Source organism: Aulonocara sp. 'chitande type north' Nkhata Bay, linkage group LG16 (genome assembly GCF_057382095.1).
Source record: "Aulonocara sp. 'chitande type north' Nkhata Bay isolate Kocher_YH1m ecotype deep benthic linkage group LG16, A_spYH_male_GT1.1, whole genome shotgun sequence".
NCBI lineage: Eukaryota > Metazoa > Chordata > Actinopteri > Cichliformes > Cichlidae > Aulonocara > Aulonocara sp. 'chitande type north' Nkhata Bay.
The window spans coordinates 21,408,501-21,428,374 of NC_141359.1; the positions used below are offsets into that span (position 1 = coordinate 21,408,501).

Here is a 19,874-nt window from a genome sequence, read left to right on the forward strand (position 1 = left end):
CTAACTTTGGGAAATTTTGGGTCCTTTCATTTTGCTTTGAGATCTTCAACTTTCTGAAATTCATTTCCTAAATACACAGTTTTTACTTCATTAAACCAATCAGTCCAACTTTACAATGTAAAAGCACACCACAGTATTTGGGTGTCATTTTCCGAGGTGGTGATGTAGTGTTGCAGTTCAAAGTTGCCTCTCTACACAAGTGAGTCACACGAGAGACTAAATTATAGGAGACAATTATTTGTCATATAATTATATTCCCACTTCACTTTCCATGTTTGAACTGTGACAGTTTGTTGTGAATCTGAAATATTGTATAAATTACTCCCATGTAACATGTATTTTTCCATGTATTTTCTCAAAAAAGGTGAATCACATATTTGTGTTGAGTTTAACTGCAACAAACCACTTCCTCTTTTTTTGCGGCTCCTCCTCATATACAAATAAAGCTGACGGTGAAGTTCAGGTCTGTTTCTCTCTCTGTCTGATGATCACGATGTTCACTATAAATCGAGCAGCACTGCTCTTTGTTCAGCTGTTAGTGATGTGGGATGTCTTTGCAGGTAAAGAGCACATTTGTGTTTGAGATTCACTTTTTTACAGATGAAGTGCAGATAGAATTTTATATTGAATGATTGTCTCCTTTAAACTATAGAGATCGTTAAAAACGACCACAGAGCTGTGCTGGTGTCCCGAGGAGACTCAGTGACGCTGACTTGCAACATATCCAAGACAAATGCAACACTGATCACCTGGACTAACAAAAGATCTGTTTTTCATTATTCCATTGAGCTGAATCGCACCTATTCAAATTTCTCATTGCATAGACTGAAAATAAATCACGAGTTTCCTACAAAGCTCGTTATTTTTAGCGCTCAACCTGAAGATGAAGGACTTTATACATGTAACATAACAGGCAAACGTGGCCTACACAGCTTTACATGGAATTTGACTGTGTCTGAGAACCCCAAAGGTAGGTAGACAAAAAGCTGATCCAGTCAATTCTAGCAAAGGTCAACCAAGCATTTTAAATTAATTCACTGCTGATTTGATACAGAATCCATATATTGAATGAATATCTCCATTAAGCTTTAGACATTTTTGGAGGAAACCACAGAGCTATCCAGATTTTCTACTGAAATATATTTATTATTTCTTTCAATCTTACATGTTGCTTACAGATGACCACAGACCTATGTTGGCGTCCACAGGAGACTCAGTGACACTGACTTGCAACATATCTGAGAAAAATGCAACACTTATCACCTGGACTAACAAAAGATCTGTTTTTCACTATTCCATTGTGCTGAATCGCACACATTCAAACTTTAATAGACTGAAAATAAACCATGAGTTTCCTACAAAGCTAATTATTTTTAGTGCTCAGCCTGAAGATGAAGGACTTTATACGTGTAAGATAACAGACAGAAGTGGCGTAAACAGCATTACATGGAATTTAACTGTGTCTGAGAACCCCAAAGGTAGGTAGAACAACAAACAGGAATAATCACTTCTAGTAAAGGTCAAACAAGCAATTTATATTAATTCACTGCTGATTTGATACAGAATCCACTTCATCAAAGTATTTTCTACACATACTCCCACCTGCAATTGGATTCCTTCTGTGTTGCATCACACTGGCTGTCTTTCTCTACAGGTGAGTAAAACTTTTTTATCTTCATAATGAATGTATGAATGTGATTATTTTGTGTTCTTCTTCTTTCTTTGGCCGCACCAAATAAGAAAAAGACAAAGTGAAATGGAAATAAATGTATATGGCTAATATTATAGGATAGTAATTCGTTTAAAATTAAAATTGTCATATTTCTATGATGGTTTCAAAGCAAATTATGATAAATGAAAATTCCAAGTACACAATACAATCGAAAAATAAAATGCATTTAGATTCATAAAACCAACCTGGGCCTCTTGAGTTCAGTTCAGTTAAATAACAAAATCACTGACGCAGGGTGAATGTTAATACCAGACGAAGAATGCAGGTGAAAAATCTCTCATTGCATCCAGCTCTGTCAGTAAACATGGTAAACTGTGATGGAGCAAAATACTGAAACTGCATCCATCCAGCGAGTGTGTTCAATAAAAAATAAAACACAGAATGAATGTATCTGGCAGTAGTTTCTTTTATTACTCAACCCAACCTTTTTATTTCATATGAAGATGCTTTATTGTTTTAGGTAGGAGAACACCAGAATTATCAAGTTTGAGCTGAAATAGTTTTTATTTTTCAAGTTTAGTTTTTTGTTCAGTACGTCTGTAAAGGCTTAAATCAGCCTCTGTTCTTTATGTTGGCCTATTTTTCTATACAGACGAGAGTGAAAAGAGGAAATAAGAGTCGTGAAGAAGTGGTTAAAGGTGGTCAGAGTCAAAGCTAACATTGATACTGGGGACTTTTTCTTTCTTTTTTCTTTTTTTGTGGTAAACCTCCGGCGTGCATGTTTCCATTCTGCAACTAGAAAAATACCTTTGTTATTCTCAAAGAGTCTGCATTCACTGTGCGTAGGGTCATCGTGCTTCATGTAGATTTTGCTACAAACAACTGAGATGCACTCCCCAAATAGATGATATTCCCTGCCATAAATTAAGGTTTGGTACACAGGAAATAAGTTCAACAAGACACTCGGAGACATAACAGGGCCAGACAACAAGAGGGATAAGAAAGCTGGAATGCTGAATACTTGAGAAAGATAATCTGAAAGAAGACGAGAAGAGCTCACATGCAGAGAGGAGGAGACAGAGGCAGGTATATTGTGGAATATAGCAGGAACTTAAAATGGTGTGGTCAAATAGGAATACAGGAGGTAAAAAAATCAGAACTTTATGTAGTACTCATGATGAGTACTACATAAAGTTATAATATATAACACTAAAACCACTGCTGATTGATGCATCCAGGGCATTTCGGGGTTCAGTTTTTTGCTCAAAGATGATTTGACATGACTCTGGGGACTGTGTTGTTCTTGTGCTTTTAGATTTGACAGCTGTGTTTGATACAGTGGATCATGCCATTTTACTCTCTCGTTTGGAGCACTGGGTGGGCATTAGGAGTGTTTCAGTTCTTTCTTGGCAGGGCGAACTTTTTGTGTCAGTCTCTGTAACCATGTGTCGTCCTCCACTCCTCTCTTTTGTGGTGTCCCACAGGGCTCAGTTCTAGGTCCCCCTCCTCTTTTTTTAATATCTGATCCCTCTTGGTCCTATACTGAGAAAACACGGCATTGCATTGCACTTTTATGCTGAGGACTGTCAGATCTATGTCCCTCTAAAGAAAAAAGGCACATATTTCACACACCATTACTTCAGTATCTTGATGAAATCAAGGCTTGGATGTCTCTTAACTTTTTAAAATTCAATGACAGAAAGACTGAGGTGATGGTTTTTGGTAGCCCCACTGAGACCCCAAATGTGTATTTAGATACCTCGGCCCAGTATGTTAAGCCAACTGTCACAAACCTGGGGGTCAAAGTGGACTGAACTGAAGCTTGACAGTCGGATTAAGGCAAAATCAAGCTTCTTTCAGCTCAGGCAGCTGGCTAAAATAAAGCCAATTCTTTCACAGCACACTTTGAGACAGTTATCCACACTTTTGTTTGCACTCAGCTGGATTACTGTAATGCACTTTATATAGGGATCAGTGCATCATACATTACTCATCTACAGAGGGTGCAAAATGCCACAGCTCCTCTTTTAACTGGCACCCATATTTTAGCTTCACTTGACTGGCTGTCCATTTCTTTTGGGATTCATTTTTAAATTATTTTATTTGCTTTTAAAGCCCTCAATGGCCTAGCCCCATCTTATGTGTCTGAGCTGCTACAGCCTTATACACCCACCCGCTCTCTCAGGTCAGCTGATCAGCTGCTCTTGAAGGTACCCAGGACTCAGCCTAAACTTAGAGGAGATCGAGCTTTTGCTGTAGCAGCTCTGTGGAAATGTGGAACGATCTGCATTTAGAGATTAGACAGGCTTCTTCTCTAAATGTTTTTAAATCACTCCAAAAAACCCACCTCTTTCCCCTCTCCTTTGACCCCGTGTGAGATGTTGGTTTTATTTTTAGTTGATTCTATGCTGTTTTATCTTGTTTTTAATATAGGGCTGTTTTTTTTCCTGTATCACGTCTTTTGTTTATTTATTTTTGCTGTTTTCTGTTATTCTATTGTTTTTAACATATTTTCTGTACAGCACTTTGGTCCTGTGCTGGGTATTTTAAAGTGCTTTATAAATAAAATTGGATTGGACTGGACTGGACTGGAGGTTCAGATAACCAACCCTGTGATTAAATAGCACCAACCCTATATCACAGATACCTATAAAGAAAATATTTAGAATACAAGAAAGAACCTAAGATATTAATGTAGTAGCAAACCTCACAAGATCCTCCAGATCTCCATCAGACTGAAGTCTGAGGTTTCAGAACAAAGTCAATTGTTCCAGTCAAAGATGTTTTAGTGACACAAGGGGAGGAGCTTAACACTATTGGGCAGGTAGTTTTAATGGTGAGCCTGAGCAGTATCTATCAGAATTTCACTGTGTTAAATAAGTTGAATTATTTAAAGAATATAACACAAAACTGAATGTTACATTCATTTTTCATGAACTCAAAATATGTTTTCATTCATTTCACCAAAATTTTTACCTCTACTTTGTCAAAAAACAAAATATCTACTGAAAAATAATGATTATTTTTACTATCAGCAAATTCTTAATCATTTCTAAACCCATATATAAAAATGAAACAAAAATAACGTTCTGTGTTATTTTTCATTAGATGCTGCACCAGGACCCTGAAAAATGGCTTGCATGAGATCAGGACCTTGAGTTTTGTCCAGTATCATGCTCAGCTGGAAGGAAAGGTTAGAGGAACTTTATTTATTTATTTTTTTCCACACAAAGTGTTTCAACTCATATCTTCTCTTACCTACCCTCATGCTTGCTATTTAATGTTTTTCTCGTAAGAATTAAGTTTATTTACACTTTCGATCCATAGGTGGTCCCTCCACAACCTCAAAGTTTTGCAGTGTACAGGACAGGCAGCACTTTGAGAGACTCAGTCCAACCTGTGACTTATGGTGTGCTGACAAGAAGAAAGTCCAGATAAAGAAGATGAAAAGGAAACAAAGTATAGACTGTTTAATTCATTGTCAGTGCTTGTAAGAATAATTCAACCACAAAGCTCAAACACCATTTTTCATTGCGTCTGCCTGGATTTATAGAATCAATTTACAAAAATAACAAATGATTGCTTTTATGTTGACCATGCAGTTTAGTTTTATTTTTATTACCAGGTTTTGAAACGTCTGGAGGTTGTACCAATTAAGAAAAAACTAAAGGAAATGTAAATTTATTTACATTATTTACATTACACTTAAAAATGAAAATTGTCACATTTCTATTATGGTTTTAAAGCATTTTATAAAAAATGAAAATTCCAAGTACACAACAATGCTAACAAATAGCATGCATATAGATTCATAAAACCAAGCTGGACCTCTTGAATTTAATTCTGTTAAATAACAAAATCACTATATTAGTGTAGACCTAATTTTCTATCTGTACGAGTAAAATTTTGTGTAAAAACATTTGATTTTCAATCTTAATTTTGACTGTTTTTTTTTTTTTTTTATCTTTGACTTGTTTCTTCTGTTTCAGATATATTAGTTTTGTCATAAATGTATTAAATTAGGCTTTTTGCACCTGATTATTTTCATAAAGCTGAAACTGGATATATGTAATTTTTTTAATAAGCATAAAACAAGCATAAAATTAAGCTCATTCAGATTATGTCTGTTGTGTAAATATCTCCAGGTAACTTGCTGGTGATTTTCAAACAGATTTGGACTAACATTTGTGTCCTGGGTTTGAATCCACCATCTGGCTGGGACTTCTCTATGTGGAGTTTGCATGTTCTCTCCCAGTACTCTGACTTCCTCCCACAGTTCAAAGACATGCTGTTAGTCGCGTTACGTTAATTGGTAATTCTAAATTGCCAATCAGTTTGTCTCCAGGCTCCAGACATGTGTCATGCTTTTTACACCCTCCATTTGAACTTAACTAGTTTTGTTTTGAATGTGGCTGCTGAGAATTTAGCCAAAAATAAAAGTGAAATGATTCTGGAAGTTGTGTCCAACATGTTCATGATGCTTAATGTGAAATTCGACGGCCAGTCTGAAGACATTTTATACAAATTGCTATTTTAACAGTTAGCTGCTCACTGACCAAGACGTTTTGTACTACTTAGTGAATTTAGTCTTGTTCTTGGTTCTCAGTTGGTTCTTTATCTGTAATACTGGCATTATTACATCTAGTTTAGTTCAATTCCCCAAAGAGCTGAGAATAGGATTGGAGCCCCTTTTCTGAGAGAGCTACTTTAACTCTTGGGGGCAAAGATTCAGCTGATAAATTTTCCTTCATTCCAGTGCATCTTATATTTATGAAATGAGTGACTAAATTACAAGAAGAAATTATTGGCAATATAATTGTGTTCAGTTTCTTGAATAACTGTGTTTGAACTGCGACATTTGTAGTTAAATTCAATCATTGCATTCATGACATCCATCCAACTTATTGTTTGAACAAATGGTGACACATTTACATACATTAGTTTCGTAGCTCAGCAGTAGAGCGGCTAACCACTTCCTTTTTGTGGCTCCTCCTCAGATACACATAAAGCTGACGGTGAAGTTCAGGTCTGTTTCTTCCTCTCTCTGTTGATCATGATGATCAGGCTAAACCAAGCAGCACTGCTCTTCATTCAGCTGTTAGTGATGTGGCATGTCTTTGCAGGTAAAGAGCACATTTGTGTTTAAGATTCTTTTTTTTCTAGATTAAATGCAGATATAATTTTATATTGAATTAATATCTCCATTAAGCTTTAGACATTTTTGGAGGAAACCACAGAACTATCCAGATTTTCTACTGAAATATATTTATTATTTCTTTCAATCTTACATGTTGCTTAAAGACGACCACAGACCTATGTTGGCATCCACAGGAGACTCAGTGACACTGACTTGCAACATATCTGAGAAAAATGCAACACTTATCACCTGGACTAACAAAAGATCTGTTTTTCACTATTCCATTGTGCTGAATCGCACACATTCAAACTTTAATAGACTGAAAATAAACCATGAGTTTCCTACAAAGCTAATTATTTTTAGTGCTCAGCCTGAAGATGAAGGACTTTATACGTGTAAGATAACAGACAGAAGTGGCGTAAACAGCATTACATGGAATTTAACTGTGTCTGAGAACCTCAAAGGTAGGTAGAACAACAAACAGGAATAATCACTTCTAGTAAAGGTCAAACAAGCAATTTATATTAATTCTCTGCTGATTTGATACAGAATCCATTGCATCAAAATATTTTCTATACATACTCCCACCTGCAATTGGATTCCTTCTGTGTTGCATCACACTAGCTGTCTTCCTCTATAGGTGAGTAAAACCTTTTTATCTTCATGATGAATGCATGAATGTTGCTTCTTTCTGTTTGGCTGTAGAATCGGTGTCAGCACTTGTAAGACTGATTTGTCCATAAATCTCAAACACCATTTTTTATTATGTTTGATGGCATTTAAAGAGTCACTGTGACTCACACTAGCTGTCTTCCTCTATAGGTGAGTAAAAGCTTCACATAACTTCACAATGAATGGATGAATTTGGAATTTTTGTAGAATTAATGGATGAGTGAAAGCACAAATTAATCTATGTGTGCTAGTTTGCTGAAATGTAAGCTCTGGTCTGATTTCACTGTATAATACCCATGTATAGCGACAACAATGCAATCTTTATCTTTCTTTTTAAATCAAGGTTTGGTACACAACTCACCACTAAAGTCCATCTGAGAGAGGACAAGGATAACTATAATACTATAGTATTTTATATACAGAGGAGGGGAGAGACAGAGGCAGGTATAAAGCGCATTATGGTAGAAAATCACATAGGCGGGACCACAGCAATACAGGAAGTGAAATATCAAAGTTGAGAGCCAGTGATGACTACAAAATAAAAGAGGACCAGAAAAAAAATAAATAAAATGCAAAACAATGATTGAAAATCTACAGTAATATACTGACTGCTGATCGATACATACACGGCAATTTAGGTTCAGTCCTTTGCTCAAGGACAATTTGACATGTGGACTCAGGGAGCTAAAGGTCAAACAATAAACTCGGTAATAAGTCACCGGTAGCTCTGAAGAAAATCTTCAAATAACTCAATTTAAAGAAAAAAACTCAAAAAAATATGTTCAGATATTCATCTAGCTTCAAAATTGCCCAGATCTTTATCAGATCGAGGACTGAGGTGCCAGAACAAGCTCAAGTGCTCTGGTCACAGGTGTTTTGGTGAACACTACTGATCAGGCTGTTTCAGTGTTGTGTCCAAGTAATGTCTATCAGACTTCAGTATTTAAATACTGCAAAGTATTTAAATACTGTAACAGAAAACTGAATGTTACAAACATTTTTCAGTTGAATCAGAAAAAAGCCTCAGGTACTTTAAAATCTAAAACAACATTTACTTTCCCGTCTGTGCTAATATATATTTTGTTTAGTGTTAAAGTGTTAAGCTTTGATATTTAGTGCTACTCTAATTAGCACTTTACACAATAGTATAGTGCATTTTCATTTCATGAAATATGAAAATAGATTTTTTTTAAAAGCGAAAAGTATCACTCACATAACTGAAGGAAAATAAATAGATTTTTTTCTCAAAATATGTTGAGAATGCACAAATGCCGAATGCCATAAACTGCACGAATGGCATAAACTGCACAAATGTACTGTTAATAAGGCTGGGAAAACCTGCAGTCAGCTAAGACTGAAGAAGTCACTTGGATGAGTGAAAAAATGTTTCTCCCACTGAAAATGCTACATCCAGATGAGCAGAATCAACTTTTGGGATTTACTTACCTGGATGATTGAGCATGCATCAAGACTATCCTGTCTTATTTCTGAATCACCTGGCGAGTACTAAGATTTCATTATCAGTCACTTCTTTTAATTTGCAGAAAAAATGTGATGAAACTAAATCAGGATGCCGTCCAGGATCAGATTCTTCCTCAGTCAGGAGAAGAGGTCAGAAGATTGTTGCCACCTTTAGCACTGTCACATGTCTCTGCCTTAGTACAGTCTACACTGATTTTTATTTTTACTTTGTCTTTATAGACATCTCTCCCTCAGCCACAGGGTGGCAGCACTAATTGTGAAAACAACAGGCAGAGGAGTCAGTATATGGAGAGACTGAATTCAATCTATGATCACTTCTGAACTGAAAAACCTTCCAGTTACTGACAGACATGAACAGTGTCAGAGCAGAAACTAAAAGGGAACGCCATCAGAGGGAGGACATCCGGGCTACAACAGCCTCTTCAGCTCAGACAAATGACTCTGCCTGTGAGCGCAGCAGTTCCAACCATCCATCACCATCCAGGGAGCTTTTATATCTCAATGATCTTTGCTTTAACAACTTTGAGAGCACTTAGTTTGACAGAAGTTTTTTGCTTTATCTAAGACTATAAGACCAGGTTCACGAACCTATGTACTGTCAACCTATTGATTCACTATAAGAAAGCCTATGACTCACACGGATTCTGGAATGTCTAGAACTATACAAGACCAACAGGACCCTAAGATCCTTCATCGGGAATTCAATGGGGATGTGGTGAACAATGCTAGAGGCCAACTTGAAGCCAAGTGCGTGGTCAAGTGTGGAAGGTCTGAATCCCCTTAGCCAGATCATCAACAAGACTGGCTAGGGATATCAACTACACAATCAAGCAATCATCAGCCACCACACCTACATGGATGACATCAAACTGTATGCCAAGAGTGAACGAGACATAGACTCACTGATCCATATCACTAGGATATACAGCAATGACACTGTGATGTCATACTGACTGGAGAAGTGTAGTGAGATGGTAACAAGAAGAGGGAAAGCAGAACTGAGCGAACTGCACTAGCAGAAGGCAACAATGTAGACATCAAGGACAGTTACAAGCAGAGGTGTGGACTCGAGTCACATGACTTGGACTCGAGTCAGACTCGAGTCATTAATTTTATGACTTTAGACTTGACTTGAAAAAATGTTCTAAGACTTGTGACTTGACTTGGACTTTTACACCAATGACCTGGGACTTGAATTGGACTTGAACCGGTTTACTTGAAAAGACTTGATATTTCACCCCAAATATAAAATTTAACATGCATATTATATAGAGATTGAAAATGTGACGTCATTCAGGGGTAAAACCGCAAAGGATTCTGGGAACTCGTGGCAAGAGGTACTAGCGCACGCAGGCTTTCAATTGAAATCAGTCACACAGCGATAAAAAGAAACACAAAAATGGCAAGAAGCCGTTGTATTATTAACTGCAATAGCCGGTCGCATGACAGCCACGGAAAGCCGACGGGTAAAGAGATCGGTTGTTATCGGATTACGTCGTTGAAGAGAAATTGTTCGAGCCGTGTTTCCGAAGTAACAAAGAGGTGATGGATGGACTGGATTGCAGCCATTCAAAGACCAAATATAACGTCCCAGAACACTCCAGCTCACAGGTTAGTCTGCTCCAAGCATTTACACGAAGGTCAGTCTGCTGTTGTAGTTAATACGTCATTTTTCTTAACATAACTGGTGATATAGGTTACAAGCAAGTCTGGCGCTGAACAGAAATTGTCGCGCTATGCTCCTTTATTTATTGTGCATAAATAGTGAATTGTCCTGACACAATACTGCGTTTCGCTTCTGTTATTATGGTACATTGACAAAAACATATACTTTTATTCACAGGATAAAACAGGTTTTTTGTATCACTAATTGCCCAGTACGATTACAGCATACAGTATTATTGTCACTGCTACATTTCTGTGATGCTACCAGAAATTATTTCCACTACTAATTAATTACCGTTGAGCTCAAAGGTCCTATTAATAAACGATTAAGGAATGTATATTTATGACGACGATTTGTGAGACTGGTAAACTTATGATACGTACGATGGTCTTTCGTTCTACACGGTGCGTTTCAAGGTCCTGCACCCACCCGTCGGTAAACTGTACCTGGACTTGTTGCAGTGACCGGAAGTTACTAAACTTCATGAGTGTATGCACTCACTCCAAGAACCGTATGATTATAAATATGCATATAAATATGCTACAATGAGATAGCTGACTTCATCTAACTAGCAAATGTTGTCCAGGCTACGTTGGTGATACAGTTTTTTTTTAATATGTATGATATTTTTGTCATGCGATTTTAAAGCCGGTCCTACAACCGCATCCAAGAATAACATGCAGCTTATCTCAGAACTGTCGGTGAAAATTATTCTTGGAGCTAAGTTTAATTGAGCTGCATTTTAAAGAGGTGCAATTTCACAATTTGTGTATATTTTCTAAGTTCACTATTTTGTCATGTGTTGAGAAAAACACAGATTTAAAAATTACATGGTCTAATATTTACATTTAGCATATAACTGCAACATGCTTTTTTCGTTTTTTTTTTTTTAAAGACTCAAAAAGACTTGAAATTCAAAATTTCAGACTTGTGACTTTACTCGGACTTTTACACCAGTGACTTGAGACTCGACTCTGACTTGCCTGACATTACTTGAGACTTGACTTGAGACTTGAGGATAAAGACTTGAGACTTACTTGAGACTTGCAAAACAATGACTTGGTCCCACCTCCGGTTACAAGTCCATCCATACCATGCATGGAGGGTTTCACCATATCCTGGGATTGTGCACTAAGCAGAATGAAGGAGACTAGTGAGTGTCAGAGTCATTATTGCTTTACTCTGCAGAAAAATAATGATAAGGACACTGAATCAGGATCAGTTTCTCCCTAAGTCAAGAGAAGAGATCAGAAGATCGTCATCATCTTTAATACTCTCAAATGTTTCTACCTTATTTTCTATCTCAGAGTCAGCACTAAATTTTCTTTTAGCCTTTTGTCTTCATAGGCAGCGGTGCTCACTGTAAAAATACCAAGCAGAGCAGTCAGTATATTGAGAGGCTGGATTTAATCTGTGGTCACTTCTGAACTGAAAAGCCTTCAAGTTACACAAAGACTTGGATGTTTTTCAGGGAAGCAGGAGGACAACAGGGCTACAATATCCTCTTCAACTCAGAAACACATCTCTGGCCACAAATAGAGCAGTTCCAACCACTCCCATCCAATCTGCGTGTTCACAAGGAGCACCCAGTTAGGAGAAAGTTTGCATCAAAGGAAGATGAAGAGAACTAAACTAAATAAACAGCAGGTCTGCACCAAAGCGCAGTGTCAGATAAATGAGGAGTATTCGAAACTGTGAATCCGGTTTCAGTAGTCTAAGTATTAAAATGTGAGCAGGGAATGGGCATAGTGGATGTCTTTAGGGTGTCAAGTATATTTATTTATACAGGACTTCAAGCTCCCTAAACCATTTTCCTACAATAAGCCCTCAGGAAATTCAGAACTCCACCAAGGCAGGTCACTCTCTGAGTGTTGTACAACACTGTTGTAATTTTATTTATTTATTTTGTTTGCTTTGTTGTTTTTAAGCATTTTTAAAGAAGTTTCACTGCAGAAAAAATAAAGTGCAAAGTGCAGACTTTTGCTTTTTAATATACTTGTAATAATCTTGAGTATAATTATTTGTATTTTATATAGTTCATTAATGTGGATGTAGTACATGTTTGCTTAGTAAGGTTTCTTTAAATATTCAGTAATAAATAGAAAATGAACAAACGTTTTTTATGTTAATGTACATTTTTGGAGTTTAGTTATTTTTTTTTGACATTTTGGATTTTTATATTTATTTATTTTTCTTTAGATCTTAGATATTTTTATAGACGAGTACAGACTTGTGTCATTGTCAAGAAGACACTTGATGATGTTGACTTGCAGCATATCCAATAAAAAAAAAGATAAAACAATAATCTTTTGGATTTGGATTTTTTATTTCCTTCTGGTAGAATCACTGCAGATGAACAGTGGTCGAGTATTTGTGCTACAGCATTCACACTACCCCTCCAGTTGCACTTGAAATGAGAGGAGTAAGAACACAGAATTAATTTGACTTCAATCTGCAATCTTCTGACATCTAGTGGTGAGATTACAGATACACACTGTACCTTAAATCAACCTCCCAATTTTAAAGTGACTTTCTAAGACTGATATATTATATTCTCCAAAAATTAATTCTGTTCATCTGGTCGTAGCGTTTTGTGGGAGAAACGTTTCGTCACTCATCCAAGTGACTTCTTCAGTCTCAGCTAACTGCAGGTTTCCCCAATCTTGTAAACAGTGCATCTGCATAATGACTGAAACCAGCCCACTGAAGGAACAATGGGCTGGGAGGTCAGTTCCTTAATCTTAATTATGCAAATTCTCATGACCATTGATCAACAACCACTGACCAAAACCCACTGATCAAAGACCACTGACCAATGGCCATGAGTACCATTCACAGAGAGTTGGGGAATGGCTGCAATCACAGCATTGTAAGATGGCGAAAGATGTACCCTTAGGCCCCCTCCTCGATTCAGAGATGGTCTTTCCCTTTTCACGTAAATGGCCTCCTCGACTCCGCGCTCAAACCAGCGTTCCTCCCTGTCCAGGATGTGTACATCCTCATCATTGAAATAGTGTTCACTGGCCTGTAGGTGTAAATAGACTGCAGAGTCCTGGCCTGATGAGGTAGCTCTTCTGTGTTGTGCCATCCACTTCGCTAGAGGTTGTTTGGTTTCCCCAATGTATAAATCCTGGCAATCCTCCTGGCACTTAACAGCTTACACTATGTTACTCTGTTTGTGTCGGGGACCCGATCCTTGGGGTGGACCAATTTTTGGCGCAGCGTGTTTTGGGGTTTAAAAGCCACAGAGACCCGGTGTTTAGAAAAAATGTGTCTCAACTGCTCCAATACTCCTGACACATACGAGATCACTACAGGTTTTCGCTTGGGCAGCGGTTGTCCTTCTCTCCTGGATCGGCTGGAGCTTTCTTTAGGTGCCTTCCCAGCTTTGACAAAAGTCCAGCTGGGATAACCACATTTACTCAGGGCCTTCAGAAGGCCCTGAGTAAATGTGGTGTAATTAAATTGTAAAAACCGGTGTATACTTTACAGTCCGAATTTTCAACACGGGTTGAAATAGAGACTCAGCGTGGCTGCACCTTGTTGCACCTTGATGCTTAAATCAGTGATTTGGAGGTGCAGCGTGTCTGTGGACCCCAGAAGGTTAATAACACTCACCTTCATTCCATTTCCAGAGTGTAACAACCAACCACCTGTGTGAAATCTGAAATCCCCATGGTGTTGTTCAAAATGTGCTCTGGCACAATCATAAGCATTGGTTGCTACTGAAAACAAGAAAAGAGCTGGTCGCTATGGGCTGAACCATTTGTTAATTGTGGAGGGGGGTAACACTATGCAATAAATTCAGTTTTAGCATTTCTATACACTGTTAACTGTAACTACGCTCAAAATGTTCATGCTATTTTATTTTAAAAATCAACACTGTCATATGCAAAACTGGGGTGGCACTTGGTTGGCAAGAGATCATTTTAGGGTGGCACTTGCCACCACATGCCACCTGTGGTATATTGTAATAAGCAGCAGCTATTACTACCTCCCACCAGTAGGTGGTACTGTGGTATTGTATGTGATTGAAAAGCGAGCTGAGTAAAAGAGACCCGACCTCCACCATAGCCTCGTCTCAGTCCTCTGTGCTTGATCTAAAGTTGACTTTGACCGCAACCCACGTTAAACTAGCAGTTGGTACAACGCTGCATAAAGTTACAACATGGTGTCAGAAGTTGGCGAGACCGTGTGAACGGGGACCGCGACGTGAGTAAGCTAGCCGTAGATTAGCTAACGGTAGACGTTGCTAACGGCATGGAGCAATTCAGGCCACCATCGCCGCTACTGCTCACTGGCAATTTATCTGAGACCTGGTGCAGGTGGGAACAAAGATTCAGACTATATATGACTGCTACGGGTGCGCTGGAGAAAGATGAAAAGGTTAAAACAGCCATTCTTCTCCACACTATCGGTGAGGAGGCGCTTGAAGTGTACAATACACTCACTGTAACCCCGGCCGGAGACGCGCTAGCAATGGAGGACATTCTGAAAGCGTTTAAAGACTACCGTAGTCCACAAAAGAACGTTGTTTTTGAGCGCCATAAGTTCTGGTCATACCCAATGTCAACAGGTGTAACAGTGGACAGATATATCACAGAACTCCGTCAGAAAAGTAAAAGTTGTGAGTTTGGGGTCAATGAGGACGACATGATCAGGGACAAATTGGTGTTCAGCATAAATGACACAAGACTAAAAGAGAGATTACTTCGTGACAACGACCTCACACTGCGCAAAACGATAGAAATATGCAGATCAGCAGAAGTGGCCAAGTCACAGATTCAGGCTATGCAGTCAACAACTGCAGCCCAAGATACGTCAGTGGACACATTAAGAAAAATAACGGGACACATTAAATCAGGACACAGTAAAAACAAAACGAGCAACGACAAGCAAATGGTTTGTTACAAATGCGGCAACAAACACGCGCTCCGACAGTGTCCAGCCTATGGGGCAACATGCCACAAGTGTGGGAAAAATAACCACTTCTCAAAAGTATGCAGAGCAGGCGCAGAGAAAAGTAGAAACTACAAGAAAACAAAAACTATTAATAACATTGAGACTGATGGGGATTCACTGTACATTGCGTGGTGTGCAGTGACAAGCACAAAACTGAAAGTTGGCATGAAAGTGTAACAATCCGAGACGTATCAGTCACCTTCAAGCTAGACACAGGTGCGGACGCAAATGTGCTCCCCAGATCAGTTTACAACAAGTTACCAGGGATGCCTCGGTTACAGCCCACAAAGACTGTACTCATAGCTTTTGGTGGAGCCCGCATACGTGCAGATGGTGTGGTGTCTCTTGAGTGTGAAGCACGGAAGCACAAGGCTGTGTTTGACTTTCTTGTATCAGGCCATGCAGATAAACCGATCCTGGGTGGACAAGCTCGTGAAGAGCTGCATCTGGTGAAACGAGTTGAGACCCTTGCCATAACATCCACTAAAACGAAACTAGCCAAACCACCTTCTACCAAGGAAGAGCTTGTGGAGATGTATGCTGATGTGTTCACAGGCTTAGGTGAGTTCCCTGGAGTTCACCACATACACACCGACCCAAATGCAACACCTGTGATTCATGCATGCAGGAACGTGCCTCTCTCCATAATGGACCCGCTGAAGAAGACGCTACAGGACTTACAAAACAGAGATGTCATAACACCTGTCAATGAGCCTACAGATTGGGTCAACAGTCTTGTCGCCACACAGAAGAAGAACGGAACACTAAGGGTGTGTTTGGACCCTTGTGATCTGAACCAAGCAGTTAAACGCCAGCACTACTCCATCCCCACACACGAGGACGTTCGCAGCAAGCTAGCAGGAAAATCCATCTTCACCATATTGGATGAAAAAGATGGATACTGGCAGATCAAGCTGGACGAGCCGTCATCAAAGCTTTGTACCTTTAACACACCTTGGGGCCGGTATCGCTTCCTCCGGCTCCCATTCGGGATCAAATCCGCCAGCGAGGTTTTTCAACAAAAGAATTGTGAGACTTTTGGCAACATTCCTGGTGTATTTATCATTGCAGATGATATGATAATTGCAGCTACATCAGAGCACGAACACAATGAAATCCTGCAGAAGGTCATGGAGAAAGCAAGAGCAGCTAACGTGAAGTTTAACAAGGACAAAATTCAGTTCAAAGTTGACACAGTGAAATACATGGGCCATATCATCACAGCAGCAGGGCAGAAAGCAGATGTTTCAAAGATCAAAGCTATTGTCGACATGCCGACTCCAGAAGACAAACAAAGCCTTCAGGGTCTGCTGGGAATGACGAAGTTTTTGGCACAGTACATTCAAAATGAAGCATCACTCACAGCACCTTTAAGACAGCTACTCAAAAAGGACACAGCGTGGCAGTGGCAGCCACACCACACAGCAGCGTTACAGATGCTCAAGGCGACGCTCACACAAGCACCAGTGTTGAGATTTTATGACCACAAGAAACCATTAACATTGCAGGCCGATTCTTCAAAAGATGGGCTGGGTGCATGCCTATTACAAGAAGGGCAACCTGTGTGCTATGCGTCACGAGCACTCACAGACACAGAAAAAGGTATGCACAAATAGAAAAAGAGTTGCTAGCCATTGTGTTTGCCACTAAACGATTCCACCAGTATGTCTATGGAAGACCAGTGACCGTGCAGTCTGATCATAAACCCCTGGAGGCGATAATGCGTAAGCCGCTATGCAAGGCACCAGCAAGGTTACAAGGAATGCTGCTGCAACTACAGAGATATGATCTCACCGTCACATACACCCCCGGCAGAGACATGTTCATAGCCGATGCACTTTCACGTGCCACAACCACCAGTGACAATGAAAATGTGAGTGAAAGCACAAATGATGAAAGAGTTGTGTATGCTCTGGAGGCCACAGCAACATTGAGTGAGAAAACACTGAGTGACCTGAGAACGGCAGTTGCAGCAGACAGCGTGCTACAGGCTGTGCGTGGAAGACACTTCAACGGATGGCCAGCTAAAAGGAAGAGTTTAGACAGAACACTCCACAGCTACTGGCCTATGAGACACAATATCAGTATCCACGATGACATTATTATGATAGGGGACAAGATTGTAATACCCCAAAGCTTCAGACAAGTGATCCTGGAGAAGTTGCATTTCGCTCACCAAGGTGTACAGCGCACAAAAGCCAGAGCAAGAAGAGTACTGTACTGGCCTGGCATGTCACACGATATAGAGACTATGCTTGAAAAGTGTGAACAATGCCAGCAAATGCAGCCAAAGAACCAGGCTGAGCCACTTATTCCACATCAGATTCCAGAGCTGCCATGGATGAAAATCGGAGCAGACATCTTCGAACTGAACGGTCAGCCATATCTTTTGTTAGTTGACTATTTATCCAAATACCCGGAAGTTCTTAACTTACCTGACAAAACAGCACACTCTGTGATTCAGAAGATGAAATCAGTCTTTGCAAGACACGGGATTCCCAAAGAGATAGTGAGCGATCATGTTCCATTTGCCAGCTACGAGATGAGATCGTTTGCAGCATCTTGGGAGATAAAGCTAACTTTTTCCAGTCCCGGTTTTCCTTCTTCAAATGGAATGGCGGAGCGAGCCATAAAGACTGTTAAACATGCACTTAAAAAAGCAATACGAACTGGAACAGATCCACATCTAGTGCTGTTATCTCTGAGGAACACTCCAGTCACAGGACTGAATGTGTCACCTGCACAAATGTTGATGGGAAGGGTTCTCCGCAGCACGCTGCCATGCGCCAGTGCTGTGTTGAGACAGTCAACCCCACAGAACATTCACGATAAAGTGCGTGGACTGCAGTCAAAGCGGAAATACCACTTTGATCAGCATGCAAGACCACTGCCTGTTTTGACCTCAGGCGATACTGTGCACATGCAAACACGGCGCGGTTGGGAGCCAGCTGTTGTAGCTCATCGGCGAGAGGAACCACGCTCCTACACTGCGCAAACACCAGAGGGTGAGGTGCTCAAGAGGAACAGGAAACATCTGAGGAAAATACACCCAAGCCTGTTTAAGGACACATCCATGGACCCAGATGAACTGTCTGTTCACGCCCAAGAGCCAGTTGTGCCACCAGCAAGTGACACCCCACAACACTCTCGTCCTGCAAGTATGGACAATACACCCACATGCTACACACGCAGTGGCCGAGCAATAATACGCCCTGCCAGGTATAGAGACTAAGTGATTGGGAAACTTAAAGTCACTCTACCCTGTACCTGAGTTGTTCTGTACAAGTTAGATAACTGTTTTGTTGGAAAAGAGAGAAAATATGTCATGTTTCATATGGTCATTTTGACATGTCTCATCCAATTTGTCATGTGTTCATCTGTTTCAAAAACACTGCACTGATATGTATTTGCATTGTTCAAGTGATAGGCAATCTAAGGTGTGCTTTACTTAATGTCTCAAGAATATAATATTGTTAATGTTCCTACGATTTAAAAGGTGCATTTATGTTACAAAATATTGGAGTTAAGAGGTAGTATCTTTATCTCGGAAAAGAGGGATGTGGTATATTGTAATAAGCAGCAGCTATTACTACCTCCCACCAGTAGGTGGTACTGTGGTATTGTATGTGATTGAAAAGCGAGCTGAGTAAAAGAGACCCGACCTCCACCATAGCCTCGTCTCAGTCCTCTGTGCTTGATCTAAAGTTGACTTTGACCGCAACCCACGTTAAACCAGCAGTTGGTACAACGCTGCATAAAGTTACAACACCACCCTTCTAGATCCACCCCTGCCTGACACTCGCATGGAGGAGACACACCCCAGTTGTTGGTGCTGCAAAGCCGCCGGGAAATGGCTTTCCAGGCAGCTCACTATAACCCCGTGGCAGGCGGGGGCGATTCTAGGATCAGAGCTTTGAGGGTGCTGGGCACCCAGAGAACTGCCCAGCCAGGCAAGAGAAACTTTACTCGTCACGATGAGACTTCTTCCCTGTCTCTGTCAGTCCCTGCATCCTTAAATGTCTCCAGTTGTCCCGAATTCTCTCTGACTGTCTCCTTGGTGCATTTAAACCCCTGTTCCTCCCTGTCTTCGTCTCCATTATCAGTCATCAGAGTTTTACCATCTCTGTGCAAGCCTGCAAATTTTGGGGGTGCTTGTAAATATAAGAAACTAATAAGAGTTTGAGGTACAGTGTTAAAAAATACAAGTAAAATAAAATAAAAAATACTAATAAATAATATGTATGATGAACTGCAGATAAAATGGGTAAATTGAACTTTCGTTT

General features: G+C 39.8%; 2 protein-coding genes across 2 annotated transcripts; both read left to right on the top strand.

Annotated features, from left to right (window-relative positions):
• The first annotated feature begins 493 nt into the window (after nucleotides 1-493).
• Nucleotides 494-6,041, top strand: LOC147311432 (uncharacterized). The gene is made up of 5 exons (XM_086266465.1): nucleotides 494-560; nucleotides 653-970; nucleotides 1,564-1,654; nucleotides 4,781-4,865; nucleotides 5,000-6,041. Exons 1-5 carry the CDS (start codon nucleotides 494-496, stop codon nucleotides 5,108-5,110), a joined length of 672 nt encoding a protein of 223 aa, XP_086122591.1. The 3' UTR covers nucleotides 5,111-6,041.
• A 684-nt stretch (nucleotides 6,042-6,725) lies between these two features.
• Nucleotides 6,726-10,348, top strand: LOC147311433 (uncharacterized). Its single transcript, XM_086267320.1, has 5 exons — nucleotides 6,726-6,795; nucleotides 6,974-7,273; nucleotides 7,359-7,449; nucleotides 9,026-9,092; nucleotides 9,183-10,348. The coding sequence occupies exons 1-5, from the start codon at nucleotides 6,726-6,728 to the stop codon at nucleotides 9,282-9,284; spliced, it is 630 nt and encodes a 209-aa protein (XP_086123446.1). The 3' UTR covers nucleotides 9,285-10,348.
• The last annotated feature ends 9,526 nt before the right edge of the window (nucleotides 10,349-19,874 follow it).